Source organism: Saccostrea cucullata, unplaced genomic scaffold (genome assembly GCF_032062105.1).
Source record: "Saccostrea cucullata isolate Sc308-1 unplaced genomic scaffold, CSIRO_AGI_Scuc_v1 ctg2494, whole genome shotgun sequence".
NCBI lineage: Eukaryota > Metazoa > Mollusca > Bivalvia > Ostreida > Ostreidae > Saccostrea > Saccostrea cuccullata.
In genome coordinates this window covers 47,630-66,585 of record NW_026935678.1, presented here as the reverse complement: position 1 = coordinate 66,585, position 18,956 = coordinate 47,630, and the positions used below count along the sequence as shown (strand labels likewise).

The following is an 18,956-nucleotide window of genomic DNA, read 5'->3' as shown; positions in this document are numbered from 1 at the left end:
AATAAAGAATGTTAATAATCTCTAAGAAGAAATGAATAAACTGGGTCCTTTGTACCTGAGAAATGGTGAACAAGTGTCCTTACTTACTGGAGTACTGCCATTTAAATTTTATGCACAATTGCTTCTCTCTCTCTCTCTCACATTCCTTAAAACTGTGAAACATTTTCATCTTCTGCACTTCGTCCAGTTTTGGCCTATTAGGAAATCATGATTGATAATTTGTGGCAGGTGGGGCCAGAACCAACAAAAGTGATGCATTCTTCAAAACACCTCCCTCTATATGAATATATACGGGGCAAACTGTTGACTTTTCTTCATAAGGTTCAAGTGCAATATAAGATGAAGAACAGCAGTAAGCAAGCTCCAAATCCATAGAAAACATACAAATAGGAGCAATATGGACCCCTAAAACATCATTAGATTGGATCAGGTGCCATGGAGGAGTAAGCATCCGCTTTTGACCTGTCCCACCTGCGGAGTGCTTCTCATGACAAATGGGGAAATGCATAGACAATGTAATGTGAATATCATGACTTTACAATTTCATTTTTTGTTTGAAAAATGTAAGTTAACATTGAACTTAACAATAGATTGTATTTCCTAACAAGGTCATTGAATCAGCCATAGAAATTGCGCAGTGTTTAGAATTTTTGTTGATATCCTTAGGTCTTCAACTTATTTGTCAGTAACTTGACATGTTTTGAAAATTGTTCATGCATAGAGCATGGTTTTGTGTATTGATCAAGTGGTAGACATAAACCTTTTATGTAGGTGATAATGGTATATTGCTACATAAAAAGGGAAAGAGACAAGAGAAATGTTGTAGTCACCATGTTTTATCACCAAATTTTAAGTTTTTAAAAGTGGGTCAAAATTCAAGAGATTGTCAAGGATCAAAATGACTGATATATCATAAAGCCTTGCAATGCAAAGATTAATGCAATACATTACTGCAATAATAGTTGACGTTCTTAACTGCTTTATTTTTTAATTCTTTCATGAAGCGTTGATTTAGCATTAGCAGTTTGGAATGTCAACTATTAATGCAATAATCTTTGGCATTTAGCGTTGAATTGCAACGCTTAATGGTATTTCTATGATTAAGGGACTTCCTTTATCCATTTGATCTTGGGAGTTTAACCTTCTTTTTCTCCTTGGCAATAAGAGTTGGTGCTAAGGCTTTTATATTTCACGTGTGTATTTCTTGTGACGGGACCTTTCCCTGGATATTAGTCATTTTGATCCTTTGACAGTCTGTTGGATTTTGACCCACTTAGCGGCGTTATATCATTAGCGGTTGCTATATATCATTAGCGGTTGCTACAAGGCCCTGTCACAAAGAATACGCCTGTGAAAATGAGAGCCCTAGCACTAAATGTTGAAGAGTTATTGTCAACGTAAAGGTTTTTTAAAAGTGGGTCAATTTCTAAGGTCAAGGCCAAAATGTCAACAACAACAAATATACCTGAGGACAGTCCTTATCACATTGAATATACATATGCAAAGTATGAAAGTCCTAACACCAACACTTGAAAAGTTATTGCTCAAGGTTCAGGTTTGGTAAATGTTTGCAAAATGGGTCAAACTCCAATGTCAAGACGTCAAATATGTTTATACATGGAGAATTTGGTCTCGTCTTAAGGAATGCAAAAGTGAAATATGAAAGCCATAGCTTTAAATAATCAAAGGCTAGGGAGAAGGATAAAGCTTTTTCGTATACAGACAAACGACAAACGGGCAGGGCAAAAACTATATACCCCCGAATCTTCGAAAACAGGGGTCATAAAAACCGCAAAATATCCTACATTCAGAGTGTTTCCTTTCCAAACTTTTGAAAAAAAACTTTATTCTTAATATTATAGAAAGAATGACAGTGTCCACGTATTGCTATCCGAAATATGTGTCGGACAAAGAGGTGATAATGGCACTGTGTAACAAAGATTTTAAAATCTCATTAAATTTTATCCTGCGGTATAAGAGGAGTTGCGAAGAAGAGATGGGAGCCCCGAAGCGTAATGGACGGACAGACAGATGGACACCTCATCACTACCTTCTCCCTGCTTTTTTTAAGCGGGGGAGTATCTATTAATTTACTCATATCTTCTACTTGAAATAAGTAATTCACAGTTACATTATCTAAAAATTTACTTACAGATTCAGCTTAATAATTTAATTTATTCACAATAACAATCTATGATAATTAATTCACAACCTCAATATAAAATAATTTATTCACAATAACAATCTATGATAATTAATTCACAGCTTCACTATAAAATAATTCATTCACAATAACAATTTATGATAATTAATTCACAGCTTAAGGTAGTCCGATCCTCAGGTTTATAAAATTAGCAGTTAAGTAATCAAAAATACTCCTAAAAGCTGTAGAATATCCATTTTGTCAAATCGTTTTCTTTTGCTTGCAAGTCAGGACTGAAATTTATATTCTGGCAAAGAATAAGGATATTTATATCAAATCGGACAAGACATTGAGGTAATAAAAAATGTTTGATGCAGCAATTACGTAATGCCATCTTTTGAAGTTATACAAACAGGTCACAGATATCAAAAAGCCACTTATTATATGATTATGCTTGAATAATAAAACAGATGAGTTATACTTTAAGTTATATTAAACGGCATGGCAAATCCTCATGTATTTGAATTAATTGATTAAGATAGTTAAATAACATCAAAAGGATTAATTATCTCCGGCATCTATTAAGAATTTAGCATCTGTTTCAATTAGTGATAAAGGGATTCTGGTGTTCATTATTTTATATAACAATTAACGAATATTCATCGTCAAAAGAATAGGGATGAGATAAAATGTTCTTTTAAATTCTTTCTTTTGGTAAAAGGTTTTTAATGAATTCCAATAATAATGAGTAAAGATAAAAAAAAAGAAAAGATATGGGCATAGACTTGTTCAAAAAAGTAAGGAAAATTTAGCTTTTGAGTTTAAATTAACTCTAAGATTTCGTCAAGTTTGTCTTTCTGATCATCATAGAAGTTTTTTGTAGCGCTATATATCCTCTTGTCCAGCGATACCAATATGGCGATTTAGAATCATTCACTGCAGACTGTGCATAGTTCCCGTTCAGGTTTGAGTTGGTACATGAATTGTACCACCAGGCTCCATTATGTGATTTAGCACAGCTGTTACTAGAACGATCATTATCCTGATCCTTTGTGCTGAATTCCATGCTGTTGTGATGAGCCAAACTGTCACCTAGTACAAGAAAAATAAAAATATAACTAACCTCAAATATAATATTTGCCTGAAGAGTAAAGAGTAAATACCAACAGAGCTAATTTATAGTCGCAGTAGCTTAGTCTCTAGAGCGCTTGTCTCGTGATCGGAGAAACGAGGGATCGAATTTCGGTCCCGACTGACCTAAGGTGACCAAAATAGCTAGGAAACAGCTGTTCTTTTTCCAAGCGCCAGACACATTTAAGTGAAAGTTACGTTCCCTTCGAATGAGACCTTAAAGCTGACATGAATTCTTAAAAACGCAACATTTGCATCTATGTACGACTTGTTTCATACCAACTATAGCCGTACTCCGCCATATTTCTTTCAGATACCTTGTCTCATTGTAACGATATATACCCCAATGCACTCGTTACACTTGAATGATTTTTTGGATTGGGTATCGACTTGTGCACATCTCCGATGGTAAAGCATATGAGAACACATGAGGTGATCAAGACATTTCAAAACCAAAATAAACAACATAATAATCATATTTTTGAATGATTATTGATTTGAATCGAAAAAAAATGCAAGTTTGGAAGAGAAATTTAGATGCATGAGTACGTATTTTTACAGTGCGCCAATTTATGCAGAATAAACTTGAAATAAAAAGCAGTAAAATTTGCAAACACATTTTGAAATTATATCATTTGAATGGAACAAAACAACCAACGTCTTTGATTTGCAGGTCGTATGCAATTGATGCATATCGAGAAAACGCCTCGAACGCTGTAAACGTACCCATACCTGGTAATAAGGTTACTGCATCGGTTCGAAGATGTGCACAAGTCAAGTGATATACACCCTGATTTCCATTTATTGAAATATGCATCACAAAAAAGAAATAAACTCCATAAAAGCTCAATAGTAAACACACTGTCATTACTCCGTACACATTAGCACGTCGATACACTTAGTCCGTGCTGATCAGATTTTGGTCAGGGAAAATATCACAAGTGGAAAGAGAAGTTATTTGGTATTTGCGCGGCTGAAGGGGGGGGGGGGGGGTATTATAACTGATGTTCATAAGCTATAATTGTGAATTGTTTATCTACATGTAGTTCTAATATACATTCTATACAAAGTCATGTATATAGTCTGCAGTTGGTTTGCGTCGCAAAATTCATTTGTCAATTATAACTGATTATTTTAGTACTAATCTCAAATCTAACCCAAGTAATTTGATGTACGGCAAATAATTTACTTCAAATCTTAAAAGCAATTAACCATGCAGAATACAAATTTTTATGTTTACATCTATACATTCTTTAACACATAAACACACGGAGAAAGGCCATCCCCTGTTCAGATTGACATTTAGGCATTTGATTTTTTGGACCGAGGGGGGGGGGGGGCATACAAAAATAATTGACATGACCGTTATTTAAATATTCTTGGAAGACAGACATTTCTGCCGAATTCAGTTTTGAGATTTTTAAAAATGTGTCACTCCGACCACAAAGTATGTGCATTTTGAGGAATGTAACGGTTTTATAATTATGTTGTTACAGCTAGGAAGTATTTCGAGATTTCAGTATCCCTGCCTGATAGTCTAGGTATTTTTTTTTTATATTTAAATAAATAATTTCTGTAGGTGTATTTGGGAGATAATTTCAAAAGCTAGGGTAGGGATACTTGACACTGGTTGAATACGGATAATTATTATTTATTCTTTTGTATATTGAACTCTCTCTCTCTCTCTCTCTCTCTCTGCCTGTAACCACCCGTTGGTGCAATGGTAGGTATAAAATCCTACGCACTTTGTGCTGTACCATTTATTAAGCCTTAGGACAGATCAAGGATTTTTTTCAGGTGGGATGTCGAAACTTCATAAATTGAATAATAATTTTACTTTGGACAGGAAATTAACCCAAACGCCCAAATTGAAAGAGAAACTAGAGTACATGTATTATGGGCAATGAGCTCACTAAATGATACCCCTGCCTCCCATATGGTTATAATGGCAAAGGCCATATTTCGCTAAACCCATACGTGTCAGATCAAAAAGTAAAATAGGAGGTGCATACTGGTAATATGCAATAAACTTAAGATTCTTTGAAAGTTTCATTAAATTTCTCTAAGTGGTATAAGAGGATTTGCGGATAAGAGATGGGTACCCCAAAGCGTAACAGACAGACGGACGGACATAACGATTACTATATAACCTCCCACTTTTCAGGCGGGGGATATATACATTCGACACAGGAATGGGAACATTGGGAACTTTCTCTGAATACCTTCTCAAACGTATGTGTTGAACTTGGACAACATACAAGAGAATTTTTAAAAAGCTAGTTTTAGGTAGAATGTGGAATTCTCACGAGGAGTTTACTCTCTCTTCCTATATGCTTTTTCTAATAATCATTAATTATTTATGTCTAGAAATTTAATTCACATTAAATTCTTTTTTCATTGTCACTGTACCACAGAATCAAACTCGTTTATTATACCCCACGCGTGAGGTATAATGTTTTTGACCAGTCAGTCAGTTTTTTTTTTTTTGGTCAGCGCAACTTCTCATAAACCACTGTACAGAGTTTTGTCGAACTTTGCAGATATTTACAGGAGACAATGTGTGTGTAGATTTGCACATCACCAGGAAATTCCGAATTCTTTATTTTTTCGGGAATTTCCGCACTTTTACATTTAGATTTTGGCCATATCTGGAATATAGAGGTGAGCAGTTTGTCAGCGCAACTCCTCATAAACCGCTGCACACAATTTCGTCAAACTTTGCAGATATTTAAGACACTATGTGTATAGATGTGCATATTACAAGGAAATTACGATTCCTTTATTTTTTTCTGGGAATTTCAGCACTTCGACTTTTGGGGGGAGCGTGGGGTATGTGAACTTGCTCACTTTTTCTTTCACAGTGCATAAAATTATAAATAACTTTAAATCAAATCATATTAGGTCTAATAAAGCCAATACACAGTATTTATTTGATAATACATTTTGTAATTGATCATAAAGAAATCCAATCTGTTTCAGACGTTTTTCTTACATTATTTTTATGAGAGTGTTATGCATATTTTATTACACCCCCCCCCCCTCATATCACGGGAAAATATCTTCAAAAGGTGAATGATTCGTAACAATGCCTGCTTTTTTATGAATTTGATGAAGTTAAACCATGTACTTAATCGTAAATTTTATTTACAACATGTACAGACAAGAGTAATGTTTATTTTTGAAAAAATTACTTGCATTTTTTTTTTCAATCAACCCCACTGAGCTTTCAAACTTTGATATTTTCCCTGACCAAATAAAATGATCGGCATGGGCCACGTGTGTCCAAGCATCTTTTACTGTTGAGTTAGCAATGGATTACATGACTTCTGAGATGCATTTTTCAATAAAAGTAAAATAGGATAATTCTTTCGACATGTGCACATCCCTGTAACGATAGCAGTAGTCATGTAAATGTTTTTATCACTGCGTTTGACGCGTTTTCTCGATCTGCATGGGTGTTTGGTATGTATACATGTATGTATTCCGTGTTAGTTTATTTTCTATATTGCAGCAAATGCATTCAAAAATAATTTAATTCTCGGTATAGTTCTATTTTTTGTTGAATTTTTACTTTTCAAACATGTATTTGGTCAGTTTATGACTTCTAAAAACTTTGTTATCGGAGATGTGTACATGTCGACAGTCAGGCTAGAAAATCACTCAAGTGAAGCAATCGTACAAGGCTATATATAGCAGGTACAGGTGACCAAAATTTTTCAATTAAATATGGCGGAATCGAAGAAATATGGAGGACAAGGTGTACAGGAATGTAGTAAGTCGTACAAAGATGAAAAATGATGGCTTTTTAAGAGTTCATGTCAGCTTTAAACACTGGGTCCCGATGTCATAAGAAGTTGATGTTTACGTTCGAATTTCACGGCGAGTCGTGAATCCCGGTGCTTTGGGTGGAACCATAAAAATCGAGGTCCTGTGTAGAAGTAGGTGTTTGGATGAAAAAAATAAGAAAACTTTTACTGCTCAAAGGCCCTAAACCCCGAGTAAAATTTAAAAATTGTATACTTGCAGAATTGTAGAAGGGTAAGTGGGGGCGTCTACACATGAGGGGAACATTACTTAAAAGAGACTTAAACATGTTAAACGAACAAACCAACAAACAAACAAATCCTGCTTATTGATACCTTAAACAGTAATTCAAAACTGCGAGATAATACAGGACACGTATTACAATATATAGTCGCCCTGCACTAAATATAACGGCATTTCTAGCAAAACTTTTCTCATAGTGTCGCTCATATAGAGTAATTATATGAATAATATAGCTTAAAACATTTTTGTCTATCGCAAAATATGCAGCATACATAGTACCTAAGACTTTCCAAACTTTAGAGATGGTAGTTTTAATAACATAAGAAAAAATACATTTACATTAAGGTTTGTGCATAGAGAATAAATGATTTGCGACTATAAATATCTGCGAGTTTGAGCTGGTGAATTTAAGAGTTCCACTTTTATTGTGGACACGTTTCTATTTCCAGATTTTTCTTCAATACTATATATATGAGAGTTTTTGTGATCTTAATTATTATTGAGTTGATTGAGTTTACATTGCGTTTAGATCGAAGAAATATTGATTACATATCAGAAACCATCTGATCATCTTAGCCAATGTTGTATTGTGATTGTTAACCCTTGTGGATTTGTTTTGCTTTTAATCGCCGTAATAAATTATAAAAAAGAAGATTTCCGTGTGATTGTGATTTGCCACATTGTTTGGTGCAGGAACCCGGGATTTGGAACCTGAAATCAAGAAATTATCACGGAAAAGAAGATGTCAACCTCAAACTTGAAAAGACTCTGTACAAGGTACAAGAATCTACTGCTGAATGAAATGTTTAAAAGTAAGACATTTCTTTCTTCAAAAGCTGAAGAAGAGGATATGACAACCAGGATAAGGCGGATTCAATCTTCCTTGAGACGGTTAAACGACTTTGGTGCTAAATCAGAAGAATCGATGAAAGAACTTTCCATTGCCTTAGATGCAAAAGAAGACAATGTGTCTGAAATTGAAAAATTTACGGAAGACAGCGAGAAGTTGTTTGAATTGCTCACAGATGTTACAGAGCGCTCAGAAGATCTTCTACTATTGGAAAAAAGATTGGAACAAGCAGACATTCCATATATGAAGACTGAGGCACCAAATGACCCACGAATAGACCACATGATAGATCTGCAGACAAAAATGCAGAACAACTGATGCATTTCCAAGAACTCCAAATTCAGGAACTGCATAGAAAAGAGAAGATTTGCAAAGAGAAAGAGACTCCAGTAATTAAACTACCAAAGTTTGAGCTACCTTCATTCAATGGAGACAAGTTAAAGTGGAAAGAATTCTGGGACTCTTTTGAAGCTTCCGTACACAAAAACACAAGACTTTCCAATATTGAGAAGTTCAACTACTTGAAAAGTAAAATGGAAGGAATGGCACAAATTGCTATTTCCGGCCTTATGCTCTCCCATGAAAATTATGATGTAGCTCTCTCCATATTGAAGGAAAGATTCGGATATGTGCAGTCTGTAATCAACAAACATTACGTGGACCTTATAAACATTAAGCCTGCACTCAATAGTACTTCCAGTCTCCGTAGACTATTTGATGATTTAGAAAAGCATATGCGCAGCCTAGAAGCATTGGAACAGGATGTAAACCAGGATGTCCTTGTTTCCATGATTATAACGAAGTTACCAAAAGAAGCCAGATTACAATTAGAAATACAGAAAGGAAAGAAAGAAAAGTAGACTGTGTCAGTTGAAGACAGAAAACTGAAGATTCAGGGAAGATGCTATATTTGTCTTAAGCCAGGTCATCTTAGCAAAGACTGCAAAGTTGACAAACCATGCTTTCATTGCCATCAGACAAAGAAACATCACCGAAGTCTCTGCAACAAGAAAAGGCTGCCTTTGAGAGAAACCTCACACTTTGCTGAATCATCCGAACTATATGACTCAGAAACAGTTAACAATGTTCGAGAAAACAGCCTACTGTCATCAGGAAGTATGGTCCTAATGCAAACTGCAAAAATTGATGCGTCAGATCTGAATGGATCAAGAATTGAAACAATCAGAATTCTCATGGACTCTGGGTCTCAAAGAATGCATGTTACCGAGGAATTAGCTTCAAGATTGAATTTGAAGAGGAAAAGAACAGAGGAAATATCACTTGTCACCTCTGGATACACGAAACCAAAGATAGTAAGAACTCCAAATGTATCTTTAAGAATTAAACTGAAGGATGGACAATGCATGAGAATTGAAGCAAATGTTGTGCCTCAAATAACCGGACCAATACACAGAAGACCGTTTCCACCTAACATCATTGAAATGGTACAGTGCCAAAGGAAACAGCTACAATTTGCAGATACCTTACCAAAATCCACAGAGAATTCAACTATAGACATCCTTCTTGGGAATGACTATTATCTTGATTTGGTATCATCAGAAAAAATTGAAGTTGACCATGGACTTTACTTGCTCTCATCAAAAGTAGGATGGATTCTCACTGGACGAACACAAGCTAATTTTGAGGTATACAGAGATAATTTACACCAAATGCTGATTGTAAATCGAAACAATCTAACAACAGAATATTGTCTTCTTTCCTCTGTCGATGAATGTTTGCCCTTAAAGCCATCACTAGACGAGTATTGGAACTTGGAAACCATTGGAATCAAGGATCAGCCCCACTCATCAGATGATGACATGGCTTTAAAAAACTTTATCAATACAATAAAACTAGTCAATGGTAGATATCAAGTCACTTGGCCCTGGAAGGATGAACAACCTGAACTCCCAGAGAACAGAGAACTTGCTTTTGGAAGGTTGAAATCCTTTCTTCAAAAACTAAAAAGGAACCTTGAGCTGCTTCACCATTATGATGAAATTATTCAGCACCAGTGCAAGCAAGGCATCATTTAAAAAGTGACAAAGGAACTAAATTAATGCTTGGCTTTCCTTGGTCTTGGGGGTGTTGCGAACTGTCGCAATTTTAATTTATTTTTCTAGAAAGTCAATGATGTACATATATAATCTAGAATGTTCTATATGTTTCCTGAATGAATTCTCAAGAAGTCTCTAGAATATGTCAGAATGTGATGACCTAGAATTTTATAGAAGTATCTATTTCCAGATTTTCTTCAATACTATATATATGAGAGTTTTTGTGATCTTAATTATTATTGAGTTGATTGAGTTTACATTGAGTTTAGATCGAAGAAATATTGATTACATAACAGAAACCATCTGATCATCTTAGCCAATGTGGTATTGTGATTGTTAACCCTTGTGGATTTGTTTTGCCTTTAATCGTCGTAATAAATTATAAAAAGAAGATTTCCGTGTGATTGTGATTTGCCACAGTGGAATGGATAAAATATTAAAGCCTGTAGATTGATTGAATGTTTTTCGAGAATTTTTAAAAAACATAGAGACAACATTACAGGTGAAGGGATTCAAATTTAGACCTTTACTCGGCACTCAGGGTCATTGAGCAGTGAGGGTTCTTTATCGTGATAACACTGGGTCTCGGCTTTTCAGTTCTCATCCGAAGGACACGTGACTTTCACGTCTAATATCGGGCACTTGGCGAAAGAATAGTCGCTAAGTATATTTCTATTTTAGGTTTGAAGCGGTTGGTGAACGAGAATCGAACCAAGGCCTCCCGATCACAAAGGAAACTCCCTCCAACTAGGCTTTTATGAACGATGACCGTTCAATTTGAAGAAATCAATTTATTGCAATGTACACTCAAAGTTCTTTTTATATATATACAAATGTTTGATCTCTGAAAGGTTAGATTGAAGTACTCAATTATTTGTAAAATAACGAAGTTTACGTTGCAATTATAGAAGTAAACTTAAACCTTGCTTCTTCTAAATAGCAATTTAATAATAAAACCTAAATAATAAACGTACAAAAACAAAATTTACCAGTATTATTTAGATTTCGAGGCGTATCTACAGAAATAAGTGGATTTTTACGCAAGATGCAAATGAAACGACTAACAACCCCCCCCCCCCAAAAAAAAAAAAAAAAAAACGAAACAAAAAACAAACAAACATGGAATGAATTTCAGTTATAAGCAAGTTTAACGATTTTAATATGTTTAGAAAAATAGCTATAATCATACTGTACGTGTACATAATTTGGCGTACCGGTATATAAAATTTAGCGGAATCACTGGATATGGATATGTTGGTGTGATAAAAAATTAGCGCTACACATGTTCCTTCATAATAGTGTATAAGAAATGATGCCTTAGCCGTATTCATGAATCAGCGCATTGTTGTCTGCACCAAATCCGCTGAAGTATGAAGCCCGCTTTTTAAAGTACAAATACAGAATATTAGTGATATTTAATTTTAGCAATATCAAAACCCTCGCAAATAATGCCAAAATTCAATCCTTGCTAAAAAGTCTGCTTATATGAATATTAGGCTGAACTTACCAATGCGATTATTAGATTGATCCAAGCAACTATTGAGTTATTGTTGTTATTAATGAGAGGATACGTACTTTTGTAATAACTTTATATTCATTGTATAATTACAATTACAAAGATTCCAAGTTCTTTTTTACATTGATGTCAACATATAATATTGAGCTAGCGAAGATTATTTGAGAAACTTAATTGCAATAGAGCCACAAAATACGTAAGTACAACGATAACTCTCACCTGCAGTTCCCGTGTACCCGGATACTGTGAGTCGGTATTTCTCTGTCTCGTTTCCGATAAAAAACGTGGAATATCCAGCATACGCTGTGGTCCCATTAAATCTCTGGAGATCTACTCGTAGTTCCTGGTCCTGGCTTTTGGTCAAAGCATAGATTACATCATTCCCTTTATCAATAATTATGAAAAAAAACTAGTTTGATAAATGATGAATGAGCTATTTGAATCATTCTCATGATCTCTCTTGTCGTGTAGAATAAAAGGATGATTCTTCAAAACGGTTAATGAAAACTTTTCTTTAAAAATTGAAAGGATCAAATAAAGATAGATAAAAAAGAGCAGAGGAAACATGGACCTCCAAAACATGGGAGGTAGGATCAGGTACCATGGAGGAGTGAGCATCCCCTGCTGACCGGTAACACCCGCCTTGTGCTTTTTGTCATGATCGGGAAATAACGACAAAATCCGTAGTCAATTCAATGTATAAATAATGGACTAACACTTAGTGTGAAAAACGTTAGTCAGCATAAGATTTCAGTGATAAAAGTAAACACAAAATATGTTACCAAAAGTAATAAACCACAAAATGTACAGACTTACCTATCCAGAAGTTTTTAGAGGCATTTCCAAATCCCTGTTTGTACTCACACCATGTTTTGTAAAAACTGAGGTTCCCATCTTCTCGTTTCTGAATTACCTGTGCATTAAAATTCAATGATGTAATTAAATCTTCTTGTCAGATGTGGGAGAAAATTGTATAGATTTACATGAAATCAAAGGGATCATACCTGATCGATTCCGTCATGTCGTCATGTCACAGTTGAGCTCTTTCAGGTATTGTCGATTTTTTTAAGGAATGAATTTCATAGCTACGCTTTGCATACTGTATAAAGTCACCCCTACTAATGTTATTATACCCCCCCCCACCCCCGCTTGAAAAGTGGGAGGGTATATAGTAATCGGTATTTCCGTCCGTCCGTCCGTCTGTCCGTCCGTCTGTCCGTCCGTCCGTCTGTTACGCTTTGGGGTACCCATCTCTTATCCGCAACTCCTCTCAAACCACTGAAGGAAATTTGATGAAACTTTCACAGAATCTTTATTACATATTGCCATTGTGCACCTCCTATTTTACTTCTTGATCTGACATATATTTTGGATTTTCCAAAGGAAAACATGGATACTGCCATTATATTCATATGGGAGGCGGGGGGTATTATTAAGTGAGCTCATTGCTCACAGTACCTCTAGTTGTGATTTAAATTCAAGCCAAGTGGTTTAGGTTGACCCATTGAAAGGTTACAGGGTAGAACCGGTTTTATAAATAAAATTGGCATTTAAACAGGAAAATGCTATAGTCTGTTTCTTTTGGAGACATGTCCTGTAAAAATGTGTTTCCAGACCTTTTTGAAGGACTTTCTTGTTTCGGTAGATAAAGGAGGGGGGTCAAAACGATATATTGTACCTTTGCTTTTGTGATAATTTACGGCAAAAATTGGAGCTCCGTACAATTTCCCCACAAGAGCCCGATACCATGGTAGAAAAAAATGTGTCTACAATACTGTTTACACTGACAAACCTTTGTATGCATTATATGGCTATTGTTATCAATGTGCACGGCAGATCTTACCACGCACCAGCTGACCAATCGTTGAATGAAAAGCTACGTTTACGCTAACTAAGCATGTTTTTATTATACCCCCCGCTTAAAAAGCGGGAGGGTATATAGTAATCGTTAATTCCGTCCGTCCTTCCGTCCGTCCGTCCTTCCGTCCGTCTGTTACGCTTAGGGTTACCAATCTCTTATCCGCAACCCCTCTCATACCACTGAATGAAATTTGATGAAACTTTCACAGAATCTTTATTACATATTGCCATTGTGCACCTCCTATTTTACTTTTTGATCCGACACATATTTCGGGTTTTCCGGCCACAGCAAAACATGGACTTTGCCATTATAACTATGTGGAGGCGGGGGTATCATTTAGTCAGCTCATCGCTCACAGTACCTCTAGTTTTACGTTGAACACGTGGTTCATGTGAATCTATGATCGATGGGTCGCAAAAATGTTCATATGAAAAAATACAAAGCTTAGAAACTATGAAAGATGTCATCCGTGTTTTTAATTTTTTGTTAACTCTAAATATGTACAATGAAATGTAGTTTGTGTCAAGTTCAGAACACTAGAGCGTCAATGGTAAGGAAACCGTGCAGCATCTCCTTGGCATTTAAATGGACAATATCCGTGATCACACGTTTTTTGGCCGGAGAATCCACCTGACAATTGTATTCACCGATAGGACAACAAAGGAATTAATACAGACGCCTTTTAGTATGGCATAGAAAAATCAAACTTTACGTTTATTCAGTAAATGAATTGCTTGTCGTTGTTAGCATGAAAAAAATAGGACAAAAAGAAACAATTGAAATTGCTTTACGAAATGGACGGAAATATGTTCTTTGTGCCTTTCCCATAGCCATTATACCACGGTACTTTTTTTCAGGGGTAAAATTCCCGTAGTACCCGTCGTAACCCATGATGCAATTCTCATTCATCTGATTTGTCAGTTAAAGCCACTCATTATGTTTGTGCCTCAATTGCTGACGCCAAAAAATATAGTCCCGGTTCCAAATACATGTATAATTGTCTAAAGAGAAATTTTAATGCATGAATGCAGAACAACAATATCATAGAGAATATATAAACTTATTAAAGAATATCAAAGAGAATAGATATACTTATTAAAATTGAATGAATTCAAGTGAAATTGCAGTGCATTTCTACACATATTTTGGGTGGTAAAAATTTAAACACAACATAACTTCTCCGTTTACCAAGTCTCCACGTCTTAGTCACTTCCTAGCGACATTTCCGTGAATAATTTACCTTATCTAGCTGTAATCTCGCTGACTCTCGTCAGAGTTACTGCCAAAGCTACTTTGAACTCCTCGGGTTTTATAATTTGCAGTACACCGAAAAAAAAAGTTCCGAACACATTAGTACGGGTGAAAGTGGGTAAACCGTATATTAGCCATATTTTCCTTATAATTTAATTTTCATTCATTTGGTGTTCAAAGATGATTGTCCATAAAAATGACTTCAATTTGTACAAAAATTGTCTGTAACGTCGAGCAGTTTGATACGTTTTTGATGCAAGTCATTGTGACGTAGGCAACCCATTTTATACGATATAAAGTAAATTTCTTATCCAATCAAATACATCATAACAAACAAAAAATAAATTGACAATAAAACACACTACTCACCGTCCACCTCCTCCATCTGTTTTCATGCCACAATAGACCTCTCTATAGGGGTTGTCGATTTACAACTTTGAGGATAACATACACTTATCCACTGGTTGTGAGTGAGATAGCTCTTTTATCAAACCCTCGGTGAATAGTTCCCTGTCTCGGGTTTGATAAAAGAGCTATCCCAGTGGATAAGCGTTTTATTATACTGATATTTAATACAATTTTTGAGGTTTGATTTTTTTTGGAGTGAGATAATACTGCAAATATAATCTGAAATCCTAATGACGTCACAATGCTACTGAAGTCAATATGACATCATCAGTCAATAGATTCATAACTGGAAATCAAAATTGGCGGCAAATATTGCATGAAAATTTTCTGCATAGGGTGGATAGCAAAAACTATACCCCGGGGTCTATCTTTGCCAGACTATCAAAGTTATTTTACCTTCTGAGCTTTATATAGGAAGCTATATATATCTAACAGAAGTATAATAACAAAAACTATACCCGGGTTATAGCTTTCTATGCATCGAAATTTTCTGACAGTGAAAAATAGCTATTTCATCTTCTTATATTTATATAGGAAACATTTAAACAGAATAATATACAGTTATGGAATGGGTATAAGGGAAATAGCAAATTTATGGTTCCCCAAGGGAGGAAACTATTTCCGGAGGCGGCGAAGCCGCCGAGGGAAAATAGTTTCCTGCCGAGGGGAACCATAAATTTGCTATTTCCCTAATACCCATTCCATAACTGTTTTTTTTTATACCGAAACAATAATAGGCGATTTAATTTGTTTTTACCAGATATTCCGACATTTAAAAAAAAAAAACACAGTAGAGGCATAATTACAAATGCATGCGGTTTAACTCATTGTATGAAAAGTAATGCATCGTGTCCTAAAACTGTTAAAGAACAAAGTACGGTATTAGCAGTAATTCGCCGAAAATAATACGATATTTTAATCTTCTTTGTACATTTTTTTGATGTTATGCTTTGAAGTAAGGAAGATGCGAACTAAATTCTACAGGCACAAAAATGACGTAATTTTTAACTATGACGTCACTAATGTGCGCTAAACATGGAATGGTCGTGTAAAATTGTTAAATTATATTGAAAAAAGAGTAATCTTTGCTGAAATTAGACCCTTTCACATACAACAACCACTTCTATACTCCGAATATAAGTTCATCATTACATATCGCAGATGCACTATTAAAATAGTGTCGGTTGTCACCTGTGATCAATATGAATTTTGCAAAGGTTAACTTACGGAAAAAAGATATTTTACCGACACAGTTTCCTGATATCGATATTAATGACGCATAATTGAAACAGAATGAGATTTTCTGATTTTAAGTACCATCACTGGATATCGTAAACTATTAAGGATGACGTTTACTCAGGTTTCAGAAATCAGACAGGAAATTTTATAAAGTATAATATATTGAATCAAAGATTGTTCTAAATGGATGAAATAACTAAGTTTTATCTCAATATCAATTCAAAAAATTTAATATGTAAATACTTAAAGAAAATATACAGGAACAAAACTCAATGTATTGCTATGCAGAGGAAATTCGGATTAAATTTGTAATTTTTCATTTTTTGCAAAATTTTTATTTCTTGCAATATTAATCACAAAGTAAAGGTTACATGTATTTTAAGACACCATTTTTCAAATTTCATTTGTGTTTAAGCTCATAAATTATTTCAAATAAAAGAATGCTATGAAATAAAGTAATTCAAAAACATGTACAAAAACCACTGTAGTCAACATATTTCAATAATTTGATCATTGACCCAATATAATATTAATACCATGAGAATGAGAGTAACAAAAGTAGCCAGAGACTATAAATAATTGAGTTCTTATCAGTCAGATTTTTGCAATATTTGATTAAAAATAGGGAAAGAACATAAATATGACAGAGGAAATTCGGACTGTAATAATTATCACGTTTATGGCCCAAACTCTACTCATTTCTTTATATGGAGCATCCCTGTTCCATTGCTATAATATTTCATTATTTAAAGAGTTTTGTTGCTTGTAATATTTTGTTAGTGAAGAAAAAAATGGTCATAGTGTGAAAAATTGAGGTATTTCCCAATAAATATATTTAGGGGCCCCTAGCATGAAAACGAGGTCATTGACTTAGTTATTTGTTCGGTCGTTGCGTGTAGTCCTCACGGAATACTTGTATCCACCATGAAGAAGATAGAATCCTCCTCTGCCGTTCTCGAGAAAGTTGACTTGCACCTGAAGATTGGCCATTTTCTTCTTCTTCCTTCTTTCTTTCTTATTTTTTTTGATAGTGATATTTTTTAATGGAGGGCCCATAAAACAATTAAGATCTCAAAATTTGCAAGCTTTTGATTCTGTACATTATTGATAATAATTATGCTGATCTAGTTTAGAAGATTCTTTAAAAAAACATTCAATTATAATCATTTATAAAATAATTATATACTTAACTTGTGTATCAGTAATGTTATGTACAAACACTTTTACTAGTATAAACACAACCATTTTTAATGATTATACATAATTATTTCTTCAAAGTCTCATAATTGTTTTTATTTATTTTTTATTAAAAATATTTTGTGTGGTCCAAAAAAAATTTTGTTTCAAATTTTTTTTTTTACTTAAATGATAATAATATTCTATTTATAAATTTAAATTAATTACTTTTTTGAATTTATTCTCTGGTTAAATTTTGCTACTTGTTACAGTAAAAAATTATTGAACTTAATTTTTTTTGGTTTAATTTTATATTTATTTTGACTCAAATTTTAACTCTGGTTGGTATATTTTTACACTGATTTTATGTCCCAAAGGCAATAATTCTCAGGTAATTAATATCTATGCATACCAGAAAACAGACTATAGCCTGTTAATCACTCAGGTGTAGAAATCAAAATGTTGGCTATGTGGGAATGGGATTTTTCAAAATGTTGGCTAAGTGGGAATAAACCTCAGAAACCCTTGGCTAGCGAAGATGTCTCAGAAAGGGATATACCTATTAATGGCTGGTGGGGGGGGGGGGAGGGGGTCACGGGCCATACAATTTATGAAAGGCCTGTGCTTCCCGGGAAGGGGATTGCAGATAGTTGGGGTTTTTTTTGGCTCACTACATATTACATTAATTCCTTAAAATTAAGAAAAGGTATGTTTGGGGTTAGGGACTACTAAATTTTCTAAAGCATTTTTTTTTCAGTTGTGCCCATCCCCCTACTAAATTGACTTTAATTCTCATGGACCAATACATATATTACATGTTTAGTATATTCTTTAAATACAGGAAATACTCGTCTGTATTGTATTGTACATTAGCCGTCCAGATTCTTTTCGTTTAACTGTGAGAATCATACATACAACACGTTCAATTGTCAGAAAAATGAAGATACAAGGAAGCTGGGATCTATTTTTTTTTAATGCTGCATTCTTTACCAAGCGAGGGATTTTTGCGAAAATAAAAACAACAAAAAAGTGTCACCAGCAACTTAAACATTTTAAACCTAATAAAATATGCGAACACTGTACTAAATACATATATTTGGAATAAATATGTCATCGGCTGCTAGAAAGTGGGGATCTCAAAAGAAAATCCATGAGCGATTATACATGTACTTATCCGACAAAATTGTCAAAAAGTATTGAATATGTAAACTTAAGAGGGTTGTCCCAGAAAACGCGACCATTTTCAATATCTTTAGTTTTACTTTGACTATAAATTA

General features: G+C 34.4%; 1 protein-coding gene across 1 annotated transcript; it reads right to left on the bottom strand.

Annotated features, from left to right (window-relative positions):
• Positions 1 to 2,489: 2,489 nt before the first annotated feature.
• LOC134243560 (ficolin-1-like) lies at positions 2,490 to 17,493 on the bottom strand. The gene is made up of 4 exons (XM_062725813.1): positions 17,410 to 17,493; positions 12,561 to 12,657; positions 11,964 to 12,128; positions 2,490 to 3,235 (listed from the first exon to the last, which is right to left on the bottom strand). The coding sequence occupies exons 1-4, from the start codon at positions 17,491 to 17,493 to the stop codon at positions 2,976 to 2,978; spliced, it is 606 nt and encodes a 201-aa protein (XP_062581797.1). The 3' UTR covers positions 2,490 to 2,975.
• Positions 17,494 to 18,956: the final 1,463 nt, after the last annotated feature.

Bases quoted from the DNA above. Each gene is read 5' to 3' on its own strand.
- LOC134243560 (XM_062725813.1), bottom strand. From the start codon at position 17,493: ATGGCCAATCTTCAGGTGCAAGTCAACTTTCTCGAGAACGGCAGAGGA. The intron at 12,129-12,560 runs GTAAGTCTGTAC...TTATTGATAAAG, and splicing joins CTCTAAAAACTTCTGGATAG to GGAATGATGTAATCTATGCT. The intron at 3,236-11,963 runs GTGAGAGTTATC...TTCTTGTACTAG, and splicing joins CGGGTACACGGGAACTGCAG to GTGACAGTTTGGCTCATCAC.